Below are 22721 nucleotides of genomic sequence, written 5' to 3'. Positions count from 1 at the left end.
TTGCTAGTTCAAAATCTTTTGTAAATTTGAAACCCCATTAAATGTCCACTTTTTTTTTCTTATGGAATATGCAGTCTGGCAATATCAACAGCAAAGAAAATTCCAAAAAGTAGAGCAGCTGCTATCCCACTAACTTCTGTTGTGAAATCAAAAAAGGAGAGCAGGTACTTAACGAAGCACAGTGAGCTTGATGCTTTGCAGAGCGGTCACTTGCAGTTTCCTGTATGTCTCATGACAGCCCCCTGAAGTGTAGTTATATTATTATCCCAATTTCACAGATGATAAATAGAAGCCTAGGAAATTAAGGAACACCTTCTAGGTCATGCTAAGTATTGGAGCAAGATATAATGACTATAGATTGACAGTTCCTCCGAAGTTCCTCACTCTTGAAAAAGGATTCCAATCTTTGGTGGTTTTGAGAAGTTGTCAGTGGACAGTGAATTTCTTCCAGACAGAACCACACATTGGGTTGGCCAAGAAGCTCGTGCGGGTTTTTCTGTAATGTCTTATGGAAAAACCTAGACGAACTTTTTGGCCAACCCAATACTAGGTTTTGTCTCTCTAATGCTAAAGAATATCTAGAACTTAATAAATGTTGAGTGAATGGACTTACCAGAACTCTTTCTTCCTAAGTTAGAGTTTATCCATTGCTTCCCATTCAGCATTCTTATAGAATTTTCCTAATTATTTTTCCACTAAAAAGGGCTAGAGTCAAATTATATGGGGTGTGAAGTTTATATAACTTGGGGAGGCACTATAAGAAAAAGAGTACAAAATTATATACTAGGGCCCCACTTCCAGGACTTTGAAAGGAGCCCATGGGAAGTGATGGCTGTTGAGGTATATGCTTCATTAATTTCACCATAAATCCTCCTGTGGTCTGAGCTGTATTAAATATTGCCTCCCAGAGTTAGAGATCAGTCACGTCTTCCCTTTCAGCTCCCATAAACGTGTTGCCCTCCTTGCACCCATGTTTATAAAATATAAGCAGTACTTTTTGCGACATTCCAGGTATTTCAGGTATAACAGGTACAAACTGAAAATTGCTTTTAAGGCCTCTTGATAGGTAAAACAGGCTTTGCCTGGAGTAAGGACAAATGATTTGATCTTTGCCTTATTTATTAAGAACAATTATTGTTTTAAGTAACATTTAAATCTTTAGGCCTCTTAATTGAACTGAAGAAATACAGTGATGATTTAAAAGTTACTTCTTGTTTTAAAATCTTTGATGTGTTAGAAATGAATCAAGTGATTATTTCTTTAGTCATTAAAGTTTTATTCCTTAAACCTGGATAATGCTACATACTGTATTAAAAAAGCTTACCTTTTATTATAAGTTTTGAATTTTATTTTTAAATTAGTTGTTTATTTATAGAATGTAGAACATGTGAGTGTTTCATTTGCCGCTGACTTAAAAGCTTTGAAAGTTTATCAAATAAAATTGTTTTAATGGGAACAACAATAATTTTTTTGTCCTGAGAAAAGTTATGTACATGTGGAAAATTCTCTGATCTCACATAAAAATAATTTATCCCCTTTGCACAGGGACTTTCCTTAGGGGACCATTTTCAAAACTAAAATAGCTATACTGAATTGCACTGTAATTCTGTATTTTAAGTGGTAATATTAGTTATAAATATTAAGATGTGAGCCTGGGATATGATGAAAATACAAAATATGGTTGTTTTTAAGCAGTTGTCTAATTACTCTGAATCCTAAGGAATGAGAATAAAATTCCATATCTTGCCATTTAAGAAGTTATATTTAAATACTAAAACCAGGTTTTAATTCTGTAATCCCCTTATTTTCACAGAATAATAATCTCAAACAAATTTACTATTCTTTGCAAATATCATTGGGGCAAAGGCCTCACCGTTTCCTATTAATGTTGGGCTGCTTGGGGCAGAAGGTAAACGACTTACCTGAAGTTCCTTTTCTAATTAAGGGAGTCTCATGTGGGTGCCTCCACATATATTTTTATATAATATATAGATATCACAGGACTCATAGGAACTAAGCAACTCATTCAAGAAATTCCATTGCCAGCAATATAGAAAAATTGGAAGTAAAGGGAGTATAAAATTATTTTCTACAAATTCTGACTTTGAAAAATTTAGGTTTCTATATAAACATAATTATAATAATAATTTAGTTATAAAAGTTTAAAGAGTGCTATGATAATGCTAAAATTATTAGTATAACATATATCTTCGCTAATGAATGCTGTACCTTTTAGTAAAATAAGATCCTCAATCAGTAAGTGGTTCAGTGGGCAAATAAGTATTAAACCAGCACTGTGCCGTATGCTGCAGGGAAAATACAATTGTGCACATGTCAGACCCTGCCCACATTCTGGTTGGGGATATATAGTGGACATCAGAATTGGGTTTGACAATAGTAATTGGTCATTTTGCTATATTGGTTTATCACATATCTATCCAGTGATCTACCTTGTTTTTTTATTAATTTCAAAATGAGTTGCAGAGTCAGTACCCTTCACCCCTAAATACTTCCCCATGCATATAAATAGAGTTCAACATTTGTTCATAATTCTTTTTTATTGACCTAAATTTTACATATATTGAAATATATAAATCCTAAGTGTACTGTTCAGTGAGTTTTAACAAATGTGTAGTAATACTCGTGTAACCCAAATCTTTACCAAGATTGAGAACATAGATGTATATTTTCAAGATTATCCTTCAACATAAGGTATGCTTTTAAAAGTTTGCTTTTAAGGAGAGAGGTTTATTAAAACCATATTAAGTATTTGAAAGTATGCCCAGTAGTTCAATGTTTGTTTTGCCAAGGGAAGCAAACATCTGTAAAAGCATTTTGCTTGCTCATATTTACTCTAGGGAAAGGTACTAGAAGTCATCTCCAGGTACAAACTGTGAAAAGGAAGAAAAATTGGAATGATTCTTGGATGTGTTACTGTCTGTAGCTGTCTGTGTGTTTACACGCACAAGTCACACACACCAGTTCAACAGATACTGCCTTGTTAGTCTAGATTTTATTGAGAATAAAATATAGAGTAACTACCTAATTCTTTAGAAAGTAATTTTTACAAAAACTTTTGGTTTGGAGGCTGATGATCCAGGCTCCCTTCTGCTATCAGCCTTTCTGAGGTCATAGCTGTGAAGGTAGCAAAGGAAATAAGTCCTTGAGCTTTTAAGGGAAGGTGTTTTTTCACTAACAAGCGCTTAGTGATTTCTGTGGTATGGGATATTGTAGATAATAGTTTAAACCAGTTGCTTCTGTTACAAAACAGATCTAGGGATAAACACAGTAAAAGGTAGGTGGAAGGTGATAGCTAGCACTAGGTTCTGTTATCTGGTTTTCTGTTTTTTCCTTTGAAGCCGTATAAAAACTTGCCTGTAAATCATCCATGACACTCGCAGCCTGTGGTGAAGTTTTGTCTGTGAGGTTTTTAAGTTTGTCCTGTTCAGTAGCCTTGAGAATTTTAGTGTAGTTTCTTTTACTTTAAAACTACTTTGGATAATTGAGAAAATAATCACAAGATGCTAAGTGATCATTTCAAGCAGCTTAAGATATCATATTAATTTTGTGTGAGTACATCTTCCATATTCCATACAGTCCTCAAGAATATTTTATTTTTGTGTTGTTCTTTGTTATTTTTTTCTGATGTGTCTATACTTAATACCCTGTTTTCAGTCTGAGATCCCAAGTAAACAGCCTGAGACACCCGATGATATCATTCCTCAAAAGGTAAAACACAAAATACCATAAAAGAATGCAAAATACTTGCAGTTTTGTTTCTTTTTCCTTTGTGTTATTTTGGGTTTTTTTCTTTTATTTTGTTTTATTTTAGTGCATGGTAGACTAGACTAACCTAAAGGGTTGACTTTCAATTTGTTGTTTCTGTAAGTTCCTTAGAGTTGAAAAGTGTATTTCATTCATGCTGAGAGATGTCCTCGTCTCTCTCGCTTTGTTCTGATTAGCTTTGTAGGGTCTGAATGCTGCTCACTAACAGGCTGAGTATTCACTGCTCTCACCGTGAAATGTGTACTGCTTCACACTTAAACTAACAAGTTCCAAGGCATGTTAGTAATGGGCAGCCTGACACTACCAACTTTTTGTTTTAATTACTCATTTAATTCTTCTAGATATTAAACAGTATATATTTTGAGGATGCAAGTGTATTCTCTTTTAAAATTACTTTTTCAATCAGAAGGAACTAAATGGAAACTAAGCATATATGACCACTTTTTAAAATACAATTTTAATTTATTTTAATTAATTTAAATTTATATAATTGTTTTCTTTTTCCAGAAGGATTCAGTACATAATTCAGTAAAAAAAAAAAAAAAAAAAAAATGCAGTTCAGAAATGTCACAGAAATATACCTCAAAATATTTAAGGGAAAATGCTTATAGTTCCAAGTGTAAGTCAGGTATGAAGTCAGTAACCAAGATGTTGTCCCACATCTGTTAATTCATTGTCTTGCCCATCACTAACTATGCTTTCATCTTTTTAAAACTGAACAGTTATGAGTTGAAGATAATTGTTAGATCTCATGTAGAGAATTGTTATAGTACAAAATTTACTACCCTGCTTTCATTTCAAAAATATTGCAGTATTATTAGCTGGTTCATCAGATCCTTCCTTCCATAACTGTAATTTTTTTTTTACATCATTTCAATACTTTCCTATGTTATGTATTTCAGTTTCCATTTGCTGCATATCATTCATCAGTTAGCTTGCAGCTCTCTTCATTCTCTAACTTTATACCTGAAGTTAAAAGAAAGGTAATGGTGGCTTGAGTTAGGCATCTTTTCATCTCAAAATTGGTTCAGTATTTTAGTCTAAATATTCCTGTTGGACACTTGTTTTCTACTTTAATTGAGAATCATTTTTTTTAAAAAGGTCTTGCTTAAAATAAGCATTATTGTAGACAGTACATATAACTACCTGAGTTGAAGAGTTAGGCTGATAGAATACTTTCAATTAGACATTCATAGGAAAAGAAAGGTAAGATAATGTTTAGAAAGGGAAGGTCTTTAAGCATGTTTCAAACCCTGTCTTTTTCTTAATTGTTAATTTAAAGTCTGGGTCTTATTATGATCAACCTGTATACATATAAATTTTTCCCTATGGTTTTACATTTTTGTAGGAAATTTTAGACCTTAATTTTTCATTATCTATTGTTTTAAGAAAAAAAAGTTTGGGTCAATCAGAGAACCTGCTTTTAGGATAAATATTAATTATTCTGAAAAGGAAATGCTCTTGTATCATACACCAAAAAGATAAATCTTTTCTAATGTTTCTACATAATTAATTTCTTCTTCAAAATGGACTTATATGTTCTTGATATACTCATTTAGTTAGTAAGTTTATGGATCACATTCTTTTACACAACAAACAACAGGATGTTCTAGCAAATTAGACATACCAGCTTGGAGTAGCAGGCCAACCAAACAGTGTCATCTGACCTGAAGCCGGTCGATTCCATATTGGGTCAGGACTCTCAAGGTTTGGGCCATTTCCAGAGTTCCAGAGAGACATGGGAATATGAGAACAGGGCAGTTCTGCATCCCTACCTCCAAATATCTGAAGTAAACACTCACACAGGTAATTCCAACTGAATGGATGGCCCTTTAGGCTTATTTACTTGGGGTAGAAGCAAGGTTTCAGGCTCCTCAGAAACTAGACATCCCCTTGCAACTTGATGCTCTCCAACACTGGGCATTCTCTCTACTGTACTGATGCATCAGTGAGGCTGTACTATACTAACATGGAAACATTTGGCTAAAGATGATGTGTTTCTTTTTTCGGGAGGAAGAAAACTGCTAATATTGTTGTTTTATATATTTTTTTTAAATCAGTGCAATTTAAAAATAGAGAAACTTAATCCAAAAGACTGTGGATTTACCCTTTATAAATACAGTCTATTAAGTCTTGAAGATAAATTATCTGAGTCCTTTCCTTTTGTTGTTTCTTAGAAACCTGCTCGATACAGAAGAGCTGTAAGTTATGACAGTAAAGAATACTACATGCGACTAGCCTCTGGCAACCCAGCCATTGTCCAAGATGCCATCGTAGAGAGTTCGGAAGGTGAAGCTACTCAACAAGAACCAGAGCATGGTGAAGACACTATTGCTAAAGTCAAAGGTCAGCCTTCCTCTCTGATTTTAATTAAAAACCATTTGGGAGCATTCCTTTTACTTGAGTCTATATGAAAATACTAGCAACTATGAACAGTAGGGCCAACCTAAAAGTATCCGTACATATTTTACTATCACACCCTTCTTAAAGATTGATTTCTATATCAGAACTAAAGAGACTGGCTCTTCTTTATTGCCTACAGATGAATGTAATGTGCCTGTTAGCTTGCTAATTTTTTTTCACTGTATCTGGCAGAATTCTCAGTGGTAGCTGATATTTTAAGTTAAGGCCCTGAAAACTAAATAAATATATATAAAACTAAACCAACCACGAACTGTGTCATTAATGCATGTTGGCTAACAGTAAGAAATAATGGTCTTTCTTCCAATGAGCTAAGACAGATTATTCCAAAGCTATACTTTATGAGCCTAGAAACACATGCATATGATGATGAATTGGACTAAAATGGCCATGGACTTTTTGATTCTGTACTTCTGCATATGTGTGCCCTCTGCCCTCTTGCTACAGCTTCTCTGTGATCTGGACTTACCCAGTCTTGAAGATACTGGTCAAACTCTCTTCCTCTGAAGGCTTTTCCCAATTCCGCTGTCCTCCAGTAGCACTTTGTTCATATCTTTTATAGCAATTTCAGTGATTTCTTTCACTGATTTATGTTTTCCTAAATTATAAGTTTCTCAGAGGCAGAGGTTATTTCTCCTCTCACTTTATAGATTTTGGCACATGCCTAGCACAAAATGGGAATTCAGTCAATATTGAATAAGTAAATCAGTCCATTGTTTTAATTTTTTAAGCCTCTGATTTATCATAAATTCAAAAGTCTTGGTGTAGTCTATAGATAACGCCCTAGAATATAAATTAAGAACTCTAAATTAAAAATTATTTTCAGATCTCATTGATAAAAAACTAACAGTATATGACCATGTCAACAAAAAAATTTATCTGCAATTGTGATCGGTTTCTCCTATTACATTATGCCTGTTCTCTCTTGTGATAACTATGAATTATTAAACATTTCCTAATCCAACTAACATTTTCATAGAATCGATGAAACTTTTATTAGTTGAACAAAGTTTTCAGCCTTATCATTTCTTGACACTGCATCAGCAAAGTTATTGAGATGGGTCCAAAGTTGTATTTCCTGGCTATAAACAAGGTGTATAATTCACAGAGTTCGTGATGTCTTGTGTTTGGGTCATTGGCATTTAACTTCTCTTGGCCTCATTTTCCTAATGTCTAATTCAGCTAAAACCACAAATATTGGTGTCACTACTATGATATGCAAGATGCTATGCTAGACATAGAGTTGGAGGTTTTGATTCGTCAAACTAAAAATAAAGCAGCTGGAAGCTTTTCCCCTTGTGGATATTCTCAGCAAGACTTGATCTTTCTTGTTTATTTATTATACTCTTTCACATGTGAAAATGAGGTTCTTCCCAAGGCAGAGCAGAACCTCTGATAACTTGTGTTCAAAGGGTAGGATCCTAACAGGCTGATTTATGTTTTTCCAAAATTCTTAATGTAACTATCATTGGTAAATACAACATTACTTTTTTTGGTACAGAACTAAAGAATATTAAATTAAATGTGAGATTTAGAGTTTATTTTGAGTGTTTCCCATACTCTGGGTTATCAGTGGTTACTTTCATCAGCTGATTTTAATTTCATCTCCTGTGATTATCAATAAAATTATCAAAATGTAGGCAGTAAAATGATAACTTATGTGGCACATTAAATTGTCTGGCCCTATATTTTTAAAAGAATTGTGTTCTTATTCTTTATGACCTGATGATTTAATCAAATTCATTCATGTATGAATGACCATACTGCCACTTGTAATATGAGTCTTGAAGTAGTCCTCATGGGCCCTCCAAGTAGGTGGAATCTCTTATAATCATGTTTATAACTTGCTGTCCTTATTTTTGTTTCTGATAATGACTGATCATTTATTGAGGGTATCCCCTCAATGACACCTGCCCATTAGTACCACCACTTTTACCATTAATTATTCTAAGCCCTCTGTTTATCATCATCATCTGACACTTACTGAGAATTTACTATTTATTATGCATGATACTAAACACTTTACATGAATTACCTCATTTAGTCCTCCAACAATCCTCCTGGTATCCATGATAGATAGTATTCTCGTCCCGGTTTTATAGATGAGAAACTGAGGTTCAGAGGGGACAAATAATACCCCAAGGTCATGCAGCTGTTTAACTCCAGAGCCTGTGCTGTTGACCACTGAACTGTGCTGCCTCCCCATACCTTCCAGAACTATCTCAAATTGGAAATGTAGAGGAGGGACCACGTGAAACTAAACGGCTCCCAAATGACCCCAGCAAGACCACATGACCCTCTTGGCTCTTACCCTGCAGGACTGGTCAAGCCGCCTCTAAAACGGTCTCGATCTGCACCTGATGGAGGAGATGAGGAGACCCAGGAGCAGCTACAAGACCAGATTGCTGAGGGTAGCTCTATAGAAGAAGAGGAGAAGACGGACAACGCCACCCTGCTGCGCCTATTAGAAGAGGGAGAAAAGGTGCCTTACTTCTGAAAAGGAGGGATTGTATTAAGTGGTTTGTTTCCATTTTACAAGACTAGTTGAAGGGTATTTATCTGGCAACCAAAGGTAAATATTTTAGCCTCTGCAGTGAAATCAGTATTAGGCGCCCTTTTAGGTTCAACACTCTGCATCTTTCATCTGTAGGGTTTTCTGACTTCTCTGAACACACTGAACAGCAAGAAGTTGCATCAGATATAGTATTAACAGTTGACACCTAGTTCACTGTCTTCCTCTAGACCCTTTATTAGGCTGCAACTCTTGCCATAATTCTCATTTCAAACCCATGTACACAACCCATTCGGTAATTTGGCCCTGTATTTTTTCCTATACCTCTGTAATTCCAGTAACCACAACTTCAACTAGCAACTTCAACTAGCCCATCATCCCCAGCCTTGTACTTCACCCCTGCTGTGCTTCATTCACAAAAGACTACTTTGCCTTCCTGTTTCTCTCAGCCTCTTATACCCTGCGACCCCTCCAGGCTCACTTTACTGACTCTGCCATGTAGCCTGAGCCCCCTGCATTTTGTCCCTTGCAGTTCAGTACATCCATGATATTTCTTTACTCTGCACTTTCCTCATTGTGTTCTCTGCCTAAATGCCCCTCTCTCCATCACTTGCATAACCTCTATCCTAGTAACTCCCATTTGATGCAACATCATTTATCTGGATGTCTTTAATGCTCACACAGGAAGCTTTCCTTCACTGTCTTGCCAGCTCAGGCTTAGTTAGACACCCTCCTCTATGCTTTGATAGCGCCTTATATATATCACTCATTTTATCATGTTATTATTGTTTGTTCCTGTGTCTGTCTCTTCACCTAGATAGTGAGCTCTTTTGAGACAGGCACTGTTTCTTATTTCTGTCCCAGTGCCTTAAACAGTTTCACTCACCTGATAGAAACTCAGTAAACCTTGAATGAAGGAGTGATTGGTTGAATAAATAAAGGGATAAATGAGTAAAGTAATGAATGAATTGAATGTGTAGTGAGTATCACCTTTTTAAAGTTTGTTTTGCTTATTATATTAGATCTTGGTATAACACTTGAAATCTTATCCACTAAGAAATAGTAACTAGAAATTAGGGTTTATTTTTTTTAATTCTGTTCAAATATATGGCCTGATTAATCTTAAATGAAAACATAAAAAGAAAAAAGTATGTAACTATAAAAGTACATTAGATCTGAAGGAAGCACAAGAGGCTTCTAGGGTCTTGGGAATGTTCTGTTTCTTGATCTGGATGCTGGTTGCATCATATTTTAAGCATTTGAAAATTCATCAAGCTACGCACTTAAGAAATAAACATTTTTTTCTGTGTTTATATTATACTTACAATAGAGTTATTTTAAAAGTATGTCAGTTTTTCTCCTGTAACATTCTAAGTTTTTATTATTGAAGTAGTTCAGATGTGGTGATGAAAATTAACTTATATTTGCATATTTTAGAAAATCTATTTTCTGATGCTGTCATTTTTTAAACTTTTTAAACTCATGAGCACAGTTTTTGCTGTAATTGCTTTAAGTTTGAATAGTGCAGGAGGTGTATTTAGACTGACATTTATTTGACTCTGATTTAATTGCTGATTTTTTTTTCCTTGATTCATGTTGAACTGAGTGTAAGCAAGAAAGAATTTTTACTAAGGACTAGATCCTGCCTGTTGGAAAGAAAACACTGCTAACATTGAGAGATTTAGCAAGTCCTTCCTTCTATGAGGAAAATGCAACTTCTGCCAAGTTTGGCTTTTTACAATGGCACAACAGGCTGCCAGGCAGGCAGATTCCAGTGGAGAGCAAATAGAGACAAATTCCACAACTCCAGTTCCAGGGGTTGTTATGGAAAAGGAGGAAAGTAAGCTATGTGGAAGAGAAGACAGCCAACAATTCCTAACATGATTATGTACATTGTCTCACTAACTCTCATGACAAGCCAATGAAGTATATTTGAAACTTATATGAAGACACAGAAGCCCAGAAACATTAAGAAATTTGACCAAATCTATAGTTAAACAACAGAACTGGGAATTCACTTAGGATTGTCAGGCTCTGCATACCTTTTTCACTCTGTATCATCCTGCCTGGCCCAGGGCACAATCCTAATCTCCTCGCATGCATGCCTCAATTCCCTTTCCTGCAAAGTTTGTGTCTGTCTTCTTCCTTTTCTAACTTGTTCATTGACTGTAGAGCCTAGTACACATGTGCCTGGCATGGAGTTAGTACTCAGTGAATATTAGGATAAGTGGATTGGGTGGATGGATATGAGTAATGGTTGTTTCCTTTTACTGAAGTCAACTGTAACTCAGGCTGCAATCTTAGCTATTATCTTTAATATGCTTAAACTCTGGTTAATGTACTTAGCTCAGGGGATGCCATCACAGAGTGACATCTTCATAAAATCTTGTTTGCCCATTAAATCCATGTTTAAAGACATTTTGCTTCATTTATATCAAAAAAAGAAATCACCTGATTTTTTAAAACTATATTAATGAATGTTTATGGTTTTCTTTATAGATCCAACACATGTACCGCTGTGCTCGAGTCCAGGGCCTAGATACCAGTGAAGGGCTACTTCTTTTTGGTAAAGAGCATTTTTATGTGATTGATGGATTTACAATGACAGCAACCAGGGAAATAAGAGATATTGAAACCTTACCTCCAAAGTAAGTAAATGAATGAAGAGACACAAAGTACAGCTATCTTTAGAAAGCAATATATCTACATGGGTTTGTTTGGTTTTTCTCCTTTTTTTTTTTTGGCTGCATTGGGTCTTCATTGCTGCGCGCAGGCTTTCTCTAGTTGCGGTGAGCGGGGGCTACTCTTTGTTGTGGTGTGCAGGCTTCTCACTGCCGTGGCTTCTCTTGTTGCGGAGCACAGGCTCTAGGTGCGCAGGCTTCAGTAGTTGTGGCACGCAGGCTCAGTAGTTGTGGCTCGCAGGCTCTAGAGCGCAGGCTCAGTAGTTGTGGCGCGCGAGCTTAGTTGCTCTGCAGCATGTGGTATCTTCCCAGACCAGGGCTCGAACCTGCGTCCCCTGCTTGGCACATGGATTCTTAACCACTGTGCCACCAGGGAAGTCCTACATAGTTTTTTTTAATGCAAAAATTGTGCTTCAAGTTATGTTATCTCAGTTTTTGTGCATCCATCATTAAATATTCACCAGAGTAATAGTTATTTCAAGGCTATAAGAGACAAATTTGCCTTATTTATCAAAACAAAAACTAAATAAAATCTATTGCTATGCATTAATAGCACTAGATATAATACAAGTTCCTTGTATTATAATCTATATATTTATAAAGTTATTCTGAATTTGTAAATTGTTCTTTTTTTCAAATTTCAGTGCAAAAACAGTTGTAGAGAAAATACAGGCAACTGTATAATACTCTAACAAATGTAAGAGCATCCATGTCCTCTGAGTACCCTAGAAGCAGTGTGACTGAAGCACAGGCAGGAATTAACTGACTGAATTTATCCATCTTCCTTTTCTTCTGCCAGCCCTATGATGGACGTGATAGTGGGTAATGGAAAACCCAGAGACAGACAAAGCCCAAAGGAAGATGAAAAAGCTTAAGGCTTAGAAAATCAACACGCTCTTCTCTTCCTTTAACATTCTGAACACCTGACATGCACTGTGAATGTGGACATGGTCATCTTCATTGCTAGGAGATATTTCAAATAATTACTTTCAGTAGCAATCAGGGCCACATTTTGACTTTTACGGGCCTCTTCCTACATATAAAGATACCTAAAATGATGTTTTTCTGACTGTGTTGGTTTAAAGATGAATATATTCATATTATATATTAAAACATTTTCTTCTACCTAAAAGTTCAGTTTTTTCTTTTGATTTTAAAACAAATTAAAACATTTTCTTGGACCCCCTAAAAGAATATAGGCCTTGGCACTTGCCAGCTGTGCCTGAAAAATAAGCCCTGACAGCATGAATAGGATTTTTTTTAAGTTATATTCATCAAAAGGGGTTTCTGGTATACTGAATAGCTACCAAATTATTCTCTTAAAGGTATGTCTTTTTTGAACTAAATATACAGATATATCAATTCCTGCTTCTCTTCACATGTTGAAAATAACACACTCTTTATTGAACAGTGAATTTATCTCTTGCTGTGTTTTTATTATCTCCTTTCTCTGGGCTGCCTATAGTATGCATGAGCCAATTATCCCTAGAGGAGCCAGGCAAGGCCCCAGTCAACTCAAGAGAACATGCAGCATTTTTGCCTATGAAGATATCAAGGAAGTTCATAAAAGGAGGTATCTCCTGCAGGTGGGTTGATTTAGTAGCAATAAATGTTTTGTCAGGTTCCTTTACTTAGAGGATGTATACATGATAGGATCCACATGATTCCTTAGAGTATTAGATTTGGTTGTATGATAGACAAGCTCATGTCACATGGGTGCATAACTTTATAATACATTCCCCTTCTTAAAAAAAAAAAAAAAAACCTAAAACTTTGAGTGATATTTCGTTATCCATCTTTCCCTATAGTTATCCAAATTTATATTATAATTTTCTTTTTATATAAAAATTGCATTCTCACTATAAAGTTACAAAATCATAATTTTATAAATATTTTACCATTATTCTGTTAAAGATTTTAGAAAAATTGAGCAGAACAAACTGGCACTGTTTATTGTGTAATTTAATCTGCTGGAAATTCATGACTCTAAAAAATGTTCTTCAGTCAACAAGTTAATTTCTTCAACATTATAGAAATTCATAGTGGAAAAGTTAATATATAACCCTATTTGTGTTTTTACTTAATGTTTTTCTCTCTGATCATTTCAGCCTATTGCTGTGGAAGTTTTCTCTGGAGATGGACGGAATTACCTCCTTGCTTTTCAAAAAGGAATTAGAAACAAAGTCTATCAAAGGTATTGTTTATTAGGAATACTTCATATTGCAGTCATGGGAAGAAATGGGAGGTAAAGCATTGCCAGTTCAGCTAGTTTTTTAAAAATCTGTTAAATCCATGAATTAACTTCTTTGAAGAAAATGTTTGTTTCATTTTTGCCAGCCTCTTGAAATGTTATTCTTCTGATGCTTTCTATTTTGAAATCACATTTTTCCTTCTGGTAACTTGTAGTAGATATCATCAAAAGCCACCTTAGTGATAAAGTCCCATGTCTCTCAGTGTAAAAGGATGATGAAACTGGAGCTTAAAAAAATAATACTTCAGATTCAAAATAGGCTTCTTTCATATTTACCAAAAAGAAGACAGTGTCATACCTTGCTATTGAATGCAGAGCCTGAGTTTCCTTAGAATTTGTATTCATATGAGACTTTTCTGACTTTGAAAGAGAAGTTGGATACCTTCATCCCTGAAAAAGTAGCATAGCCAAGTAAAGCAGTGGATGTAATCTAACCACATTTCATTTTTTGTAAGCTGTGTTTAAATTTTATCTTATAAAAGAAAAGTAGTATATTTCCATGTGCTTCAAAATACTTCTGTTGGGCATGTGAATAGTAAGGCTTTTATGAACTTATCATAATATAATATGAGAGCCCTCTTATTCTTTGAAGAGTGGTGTAGATCTGGCAATCCCTCTATTAGGGAAGTTTTGTATTTCAAGTGAGGAATGACTAATACCAAGCAACATTGCTTATCATTGCAGTACAGTAATACTACCTGTGAGCACGAGGGAAATGAGGGAGTTTCTTCAAATAAAGTGCCTGTGGATGTTGATTGGGAAGAGCTAAGTAAATGACTGAGATTTTAGTTACCTATCTTATGAATTTCTAAAGGTGATATTGCTTTCAGTGTTAGTAAATTATCTGCTCTTCCCAACTAGAAGCTGTGGCAAGGAGATGAGATTGTCTTTATCTGAGAAATGTCTGTGTATACGCCAAGTTCAAGGTCCACATTCATTCCAAGAATTTTCCCACAATTCTTTTTTACCCTTAAAAAATGTATGTTGACATTATGAGCAACTCTGAAAATAATTATAATAGTGTCACATAAAGGTTCTTACCATTTGTTAGAGATGTCTCTGTCCTATCATTTGTTTAGCTGTTAGCACTACTGACTGTCATGTGAATATTTAGCTTTTAATCACTCTTTAGGACAGCATTAAGTTGACTTAATTACTGTGATTCAGTGTGTCAGGCTTTTTCTTCAAGTAATGTGGCAGCATATGTAAAAATCCAAAATGACAGATTTTGCTATGGATCTTTATATTTGGCTTTGGAAGCCATCATCCTACCCTTTTTTGTTACAGAATGTTCTAATTGTTGTATATTCCCTTTGCCTGCCATTTACTGAGTAGTGGAGGGGTAAATGCAGCAATTAAGATCTAAATGAATCATGCTTTTGTAAGTTCCCATTAGATCCTGACTGAAACGTCATTTCCAATTTTATACTGTTTTTAAATTTTCCAGGTTTTTGGCTGTAGTGCCATCTCTAACTGACAGTTCAGAGTCTGTGTCTGGGCAACGACCAAACACAAGCGTGGAGCAGGGGTAGGTTGCTTGCTTCTTGCACATTATAGTTTAATACTGCAGTTGGATCATTTCTGTTTGGACAGTATTATTTAATATTTTTAATGAGTGTTCTGCCACCCCACCCCAACCCCCAGGGGTTTGCAAAAAAAATTTTAACTACTGAAAACCAGAAAAAAAAAAAGAAAATGTATGCATGATCGCTCATGTCAGATCAGTGTCAAATTGATCACATTTTGATCAATTCCCTTTAATCTTTTAAGCATGCATATATTCCTATGTGCACAATTGAGTCCATACTAAAAACACAGATTTTTATTCTGCGTCTTCTATTCAGTCTTATATGTAAATATTTCCTCCTGGTTTTAAAAAATTCTTTAGAAACTTTGGCTTTATTTACTAGCCCTTCATCATATGTATAAAGCATTCTCTTGTTTTTGGATATTTCATTGTTATCAGGTTTCCCTGTTATAATAATGCAAATGTAATACCTCATTATTTTTTAGGATAAAATTCCCATAGTAAAATGGTATGAATTTTAAGACTCTTAATATGCAAAACCAACTAGATTTCTATAAAAATTATACACATCTGTATTCCACCGATACTGGATAAGTTTGCTTATCTCAATAGATATCAGCTTTTTATATTTACTTTTCCATTTTTACCTATTTTTAAAGATGCTTTGTTTTTAAATGTGCATTTCTTCTCATATTAGAAATCTTGAGCTCTGTATATATTTGTTAACCATTTAAAATTATCATTTATGAGTTATCTGTAACTTTTGCCCATTTTTTTCCACGGATTTGTTTATTGGTGGTGGTGGTTTGGGTTTTTTTGTAGTTTTTTTTTTTTTTCCAGTTATAATTGACATTACATTAGTTTTAGGTGAACAATATAATAATTCAATTTTGTATATACTGTGAAATGACCACCTCAGTAAGTCTAGTTAACATCTCCTCTGAGTCCTTATTATCAATATGTACGAGATTTTTCGGTAATAGCATATTATTCCCTTTGCTTGTCATATTTGTTGCAAATTGCCAAGTTTTTCTATTAATTTTTTTTTCTTACATTTAAATATAAACTTCTGTTTTTGTGTGTTCAAACCTATCAGTGGTTCCTTTGTGCTCTTTTCAGCTGCTTTTAAACTTAGGAAGTCTTTTGGATGATAAAGCCATTTCAAGAATCTGTATACCCAGCTTCATTTTCAGGTACTCAGGAAATGGTAGCCCTTTATAATCCATTAGAAAAGAAGCAGTAGACAGCAGAAGCAAGAAGAACTACAATCCTGCAGCCTGTGGAAAGAAAACCACATTCACAGAAAGATAGACAAAATGAAAAGGCAGAGGACTATGTGCCACATGAAGGAACAAGATAAAACCCCAGAAAAACAACTAAATGAAGTGGACTTAGGCAACATTCCAGAAAAAGAATTCAGAATAATGATAGTGAAGATGATCCAGGACCTCGGAAAAAAAATGGCAGCAAAGATCGAGAAGATGCAAGAAATGTTTAACAAAGACTTAGAAGAACTGAAGAACAAACACCTAAAAGAATTAAAGAACGGAGAAACAGAGATGAACAATACAATAACTGAAATGAAAAATATACTAGAAAGAATCAATAGCAGAATAACTGAGGCAGAAGAATGGGTAAGTGATCTGGAAGACAGAATGGTGGAATTCACTTCCACAGAACAGAATAAAGGGAGAAGAATGAAAAGAAATGAAGACAGCCTAAGAGACCTCTGGGACAACATTAAACACACCAACATTTGCATTATAGGTGTCCCAGAAGGAGAAGAGACAGAGAAAGGAACCAAGAAAATGTTTGAAGAGATTATAGTCAAAAACTTCCCAAACTTGGGCAAGAAAATAGCCACCCAAATCTAGGAAGCGCAGAGAGTCCCAGGCAGGATAAACCCAAGGAGAAACACACCAAGACACATAGTAATCAAACTGACAAAAATTAAAGACAAAGAAAAATTATTAAAAGCAACAAGGGAAAAACGACAAATAACATACAAGGGAACTCCCATAAGGTTAACAGCTGATTTCTCAGCAGAAACTCTAAAAGCCACAAGGGACTGGCACAATATATTTAAAGTGATGAAAGGAAAGAATCTACAACCAAGATTACTCTACCCAGCAATGATCTCATTCTGATTCGATGGAGAAATCAAAAGCTTTACAGACAAGCAAAACCTAAGAGAATTCAGAACCACCAAACCAGCTCTACAACAAATGCTAAAGGGACTTCTCTAAGTGGGAAAAACAAGAGAAGAAAAGGACCTACAAAAACAAACCCAAAACAATTAAGAAAATGATAATAGGAACATACATATCGATAATAACCTTAAGTGTGAATGGATTAAATGTTCCAACCAAAAGACACAGGCTCGCTGAATGGATACAAAAGCAAGACCCATATATATGCTGTCTACAAGAGACCCACTTCAGACCTAGGGACACATACAGACTGAAAGTGAGGGGATGGAAAAAGATATTACATGCAAATGGAAATCAAAAGAAAGCTGGAGTAGCAATACTCATATCAGATAAAATAGACTTTAAAATAATGTTATAAGAGACAAGGAAGGATATTACATAATGATCAAGGGATCAATCCAAGAAGAAGATGTAACAATTATAAATATACATGCACCCAACATAGGAGTACCTCAATACATAAGGCAACTGCTAACAGCTATATAAGAGGAAATTGACAGTAACACAATAATAGTGGGGGACTTTAACATCTCACTTACACCAATGGACAGATCATCCAGACGGAAAATTAATAAGGAAGCACAAGCTTTAAAAGACACAAGAGACCAGATGGATTTAATTGATATTTATAAGACATTCCATCTGAAAACAGCAGATTACACTTTCTTCTCAAGTGCACACGGAACATTCTCCAGGATAGATCACATCTTGGGTCACAAATCAAGCCTTGGTAAATTTAAGAAAATTGAAATCATATCAAGCATTTTTTCCAACCACAACGCTATGAGATTAGAAATAAATTACAGGGAAAAAAACATAACACAAACACATGGAGGCTAAGCAATGCATTACTAAATAACCAAGAGATCACTGAAGAAATCAAAGAGGAAATCAAAAAATACCTGGAGTCCACTGACAACAAAAACACGGTGATCCAAAACCTATGGGATGCAGCAAAAGCAGTTCTAAGACAGAAGTTTATAGCAATACAGTCCTACCTCAAGAAACAAGAAATATCTCAAACAATCTAACCTTACACCTAAAGGAACTAGAGAAAGAAGAACAAATGAAACCCAAAGTTAGGAGAAGGAAAGAAATCATAAAGATCAGAGCAGAAATAAATGAAATAGAAGCAAAGAAAACAATAGCAAAGATCAATAAAACTAAAAGCTGGTTCTTTGAGAAGATAAACAAAATTGATAAACCTTTAGCCAGACTCATCAGGAAAAAGAGGGAGAGGACTCAAATCAATAAACTTAGAAATGAAAAAGGAAAAGTTAAAATGGACACTGCAGAAATACAGAGCATCATAAGAGACTACTGCAAGCAGCTCTATGCCCATAAAATGGACCACCTGGAAGAAATGGACAAATTCTTAGAAAGGTATAACCTTCCAAGAGTGAATCAGGAAGAAACAGAAAATATAAAGAGACCAAACATAAGCGCTGAAATTGAGACTGTGATTAAAAATCTTCCAACAAAAAAAAGTCCAGGACTAGATGGCTTCACAGGTGAATTCTGTCAAATATTTAGAGAAGAGCTAACACCCATCCTTCTCAAACTCTTCAAAAAAATTGCAGAGAAAGGAACACTCCCAAACTCGTTCTACAAGACCACCATCACCAAAACCAGACAAAGATACTACAAGAAAAAAAAAATTATAGACCAATATCCCTGATGAATATAGATGCAAAAATCCTTAACAAAATACTAGCAAACAGAATCCAACAGCACATTAAAAGGATCATACACCATGATCAAGTGGGATTTATCCCAGGGATGCGAGAATTCTTCAATATATGCAAATCAATCAATGTGATACACTGTATTAACAAATTGAAGAATAAAAACCATATAATCATCTCAATAGACACAGAAAAAGCTTTTGACAAAATTCAACACTCATTTATGATAAAAACTCTCCAGAAAGTGGGCATAGAGGGAACCTACCTCAACCTAATAAAGGCCATATATGACAAACCCACAGCAAACATCATTCTCAGTGGTGAAAAACTGAAAGCATTTCCTCTGAGATCAGGCATAAGACAAGGAAGTCCACTCTCGCCACTGTTATTCAACATCGTTTCGGAAGTCCTAGCCATGGCAATCAGAGAAGAAAAAGAAATTAAAGGAATACAAATTGGAAAAAAAGAAGTAAAACTGTCACTGTTTGCAGATGACATGAGAATACATACATACATAGAGAATCCTAAAGATGCCACCAGAAAACTACTAGAGCTAATCAATGAATTTGGTAAAAGTTGCAGGATACAAAATTAATGCACAGAAATCTCTTGCATTCCTATACACTTAACAACAACAGATCAGAAAGGGAAATTAAGGAAACAATCCCATTCACCACTGCGACAAAAAGAATAAGATACCTAGGAATAAACCTACCTAAGGAGGTAAAAGACCTGTACTCAGACAACTGTAAGACACTGATGAAAGAAATCAAAGATGACACCAACAGATGGAGAGATATACCATGTTCTTGGATTGGAAGAATCAGCATTGTGAAAATAACCATACTACCCAAAGCAATCTGCATATTCAATGCACTCCCTATCAAGCTACCAATGGCATTTTTCACAGAACTAGAACAAAACAATTCACAGTGTGTATGGAAACACAAAAGACCCCGAATAGCCAAAGCAATCTTGAGAAAGCAAAACGGAGCTGGAGGAATCAGGTTCCCTGACCTCATAGTATACTACAAAGCCACAATAATCAAGACAGTATGGTACTGGCACAAAAACAGAAATATAGATCAATGGAACAGGATAGAAAGCCCAGAGATAAGCCCATACACCTACAGTCACCTTATCTTTGATAAAAGAGGCAAGAATATATAATGGAGAAAAAGCCTCTTCAATAAGTGGTGCTGGGGAAATTGAACAGCTACATGTAAAAGAATGAAAGTAGAACACTCCCTATCACCATACACAAAAATAAACTCAAAATGGATTAAAGACCTAAATGTAAGACCAGACACTATTAAACTCATAGAGGAAAGCATAGGCATAACAACACTCTTTGACATAAATCACAGCAAGATCTTTTTTGACCCACCTCCTAGAGTAATGGAAATAAAAATAAAAATAAACAAATGGGACCTAATGAAACTTAAAAGCTTTTGTACAGCAATAGAAACTGTAAACAAGATGAAAAGACAACGCTTAGAATGGGAGAAAATATTTGCAAACAATTCAGCAGACAGAGGATTAATCTCCAAAATATATAAGCCGCTCATGCAGCTCAATATTAAAAAAGCAAACAACCCAATCAAAAAATTGGGCAGAAGACCTAAATAGACATTTCTCCAAGGAAGACATACAGATGGCTAACAGACAAATGAAAAGCTGCTCAACATCACTAATTATTAGAGAAATGCAAATCAAAACTACAATGAGGTATCACCTCACACCAGTTAGAATGGGCATCATCAGAAAATCTACAAACAAGAAAAGCTGCAGAGGGTGTGGAGAAAAGGGAACCCTTTTGCACTGTTGGTGGGAATGTAAATTGATACAGCCACTATGGAGAACAGTATGGAGATTCCTGAAAATAGAACTACCATGTGACCCAGCAGTCCCACTATTGGGCATATACAGAGAAAACCTTAATTCAAAAAGACACATGCACCCAGTGTTCATTGCCACACTATTTTCAATAGCCAAGACATGGAAGCAACCTAAATGCCCATCGACAGACAAATGGATAAAGAAAATGTGGTACGTATATACAATGGATATTACTCAGCCATAAAAAGAAATGAAATTGAGTTATTTGTAGAGACGTGGATGGACCTAGAGACTGTCATACAGAGTGAAGTAAGTCAGAAAGAGAAAAACAAATATTGTATATTAACGCACATATGTGGAATCTAGAAAAATGGTACAGATGAACCAGTTTGCAAAGCAGAAATAGAGACACAGATGTAGAGAACAAACATATGGACACCAAGAGGGCAGAGCAGGGGTGGGGGGGCTGTGAATTGGGAGATTGGGATGGACATGTATACACTAATATGTATAAAATAGATAACTAATAAGAACTTGCTGTATAAAAAAATAAATAAAATTCAAAAAAAAAGAAGCAGTGCTTTGGGGCTACAAATTAATTATTACAACATGCAGGAAAATAACTTAAAACTTCTGGGGATTCTGTAATTTGTAAATAAAATTTTATTTCAATGTGTATGTGTCTAAATATATTTGTGTATTTCTCTTTAACTTACTGCTTTTATTTTTCTTTAGCTGAGATTTATAAATGCTGCTTATATGCTTTTGTTAACCTCAGAAACATGTTCTATTCCTAATCATTTGTGTTGCTGTTAAGATAAATATAGGAAGTGAAAGGCTCCCTTAAAGCATACTAAGCCTTTTTTCTACTTGTGAGCAAATTGCTAGTACTTTTGCTTGCCTAGATAATCTTCAGCTTGCTATTTCATTGTTCTTACTACTGTCTGTGCTGAGTTGGCAGTTCTTGAAGAACTGCTGAAAACTCAAAGGCAAGAAGCAGAAATTCATTCCCAACTTTAATCTTCTTTTCAATTGTTCCCTTTCCTACAGTGTTAAGGAATGATCATAGCTCTTTTTCCAGGGAGAGTACCCTATATATTCAATTTGCCTGAAGGGAAGAATTTTTCTGGAAGTGAAAAGTGGTATCTGTACCTTTGACCTAGATATGTTTATGAACTAAGGTTTACAAATCTCTTAATTTCCTTTCAGACAATAAAATATATAGTTAAGTGCTTTCCTCCTGGTTCAGTGATCAACTCACAGCCTTCAGATTAATAATCATCAATATTATAACCTTAAGGTTTTATAGCATTCTAGAAAATCTGCTATAGAAAAAGTTCTATAATTTTCTGACCAGCAATGACTTCCCTGTCATAAAATCTTTATATTTTCATTCACTTTTTCAACATCTCTTTTAGGAATTGTACTGTGCACCTACTATGTACAAAACATTGTATACTCTTATCAGTTATTCCAATTTAATGTCTTTAGATCCGTTTATATAGAAATTATTGTAAAGGTTAGAAAGTTGAACTACATCAGTGTTTTTCAAACTCATTTTCTATAACCCATGGTAAAAAATACTACATTGCATCCCAACTCACACAAACTTAGTTACATACAATAAGTTTCACAGAAAATATTTTTCCTTCCTGTATGTAGTGCCTTCCAATGTTCTCTATTTTCTTCAATTTGATTATGTTATTTCATAATTCAAAATGCTGTTCACAACCCCCTAAACTGATTTCATGACCCATTAATGAGTTGTCCTCCATAGTTTGAAAAATTCGTGGACCATTGACTTAAAA

At 34.9% G+C, this 22721-nt stretch overlaps 1 protein-coding gene across 7 annotated transcripts in view; it reads left to right on the top strand.

Annotated features, from left to right (window-relative positions):
- Positions 1–22721, top strand: part of WDFY3 (WD repeat and FYVE domain containing 3) — a 279964-nt gene that overhangs the window by 222316 nt on the left and 34927 nt on the right. For all 7 annotated transcript variants that reach the window (XM_081250859.1, XM_081250861.1, XM_081250860.1 and 4 more), the window contains 7 exons: positions 3676–3729; positions 5964–6132; positions 8526–8689; positions 11219–11367; positions 12866–12986; positions 13509–13594; positions 15099–15179. In XM_081250859.1, coding sequence (XP_081106985.1) covers positions 3676–3729; positions 5964–6132; positions 8526–8689; positions 11219–11367; positions 12866–12986; positions 13509–13594; positions 15099–15179 — 824 coding nt within the window. The remainder of the gene's footprint in view (positions 1–3675; positions 3730–5963; positions 6133–8525; positions 8690–11218; positions 11368–12865; positions 12987–13508; positions 13595–15098; positions 15180–22721) is intronic.

The sequence above is a fragment of the Mesoplodon bidens genome (genome assembly GCF_964165515.1).
Source record: "Mesoplodon bidens genome assembly, chromosome: 1".
Taxonomy (NCBI): Eukaryota; Metazoa; Chordata; class Mammalia; order Artiodactyla; family Ziphiidae; genus Mesoplodon; species Mesoplodon bidens.
This window is presented reverse-complemented; position numbering and strand designations above follow the sequence as displayed.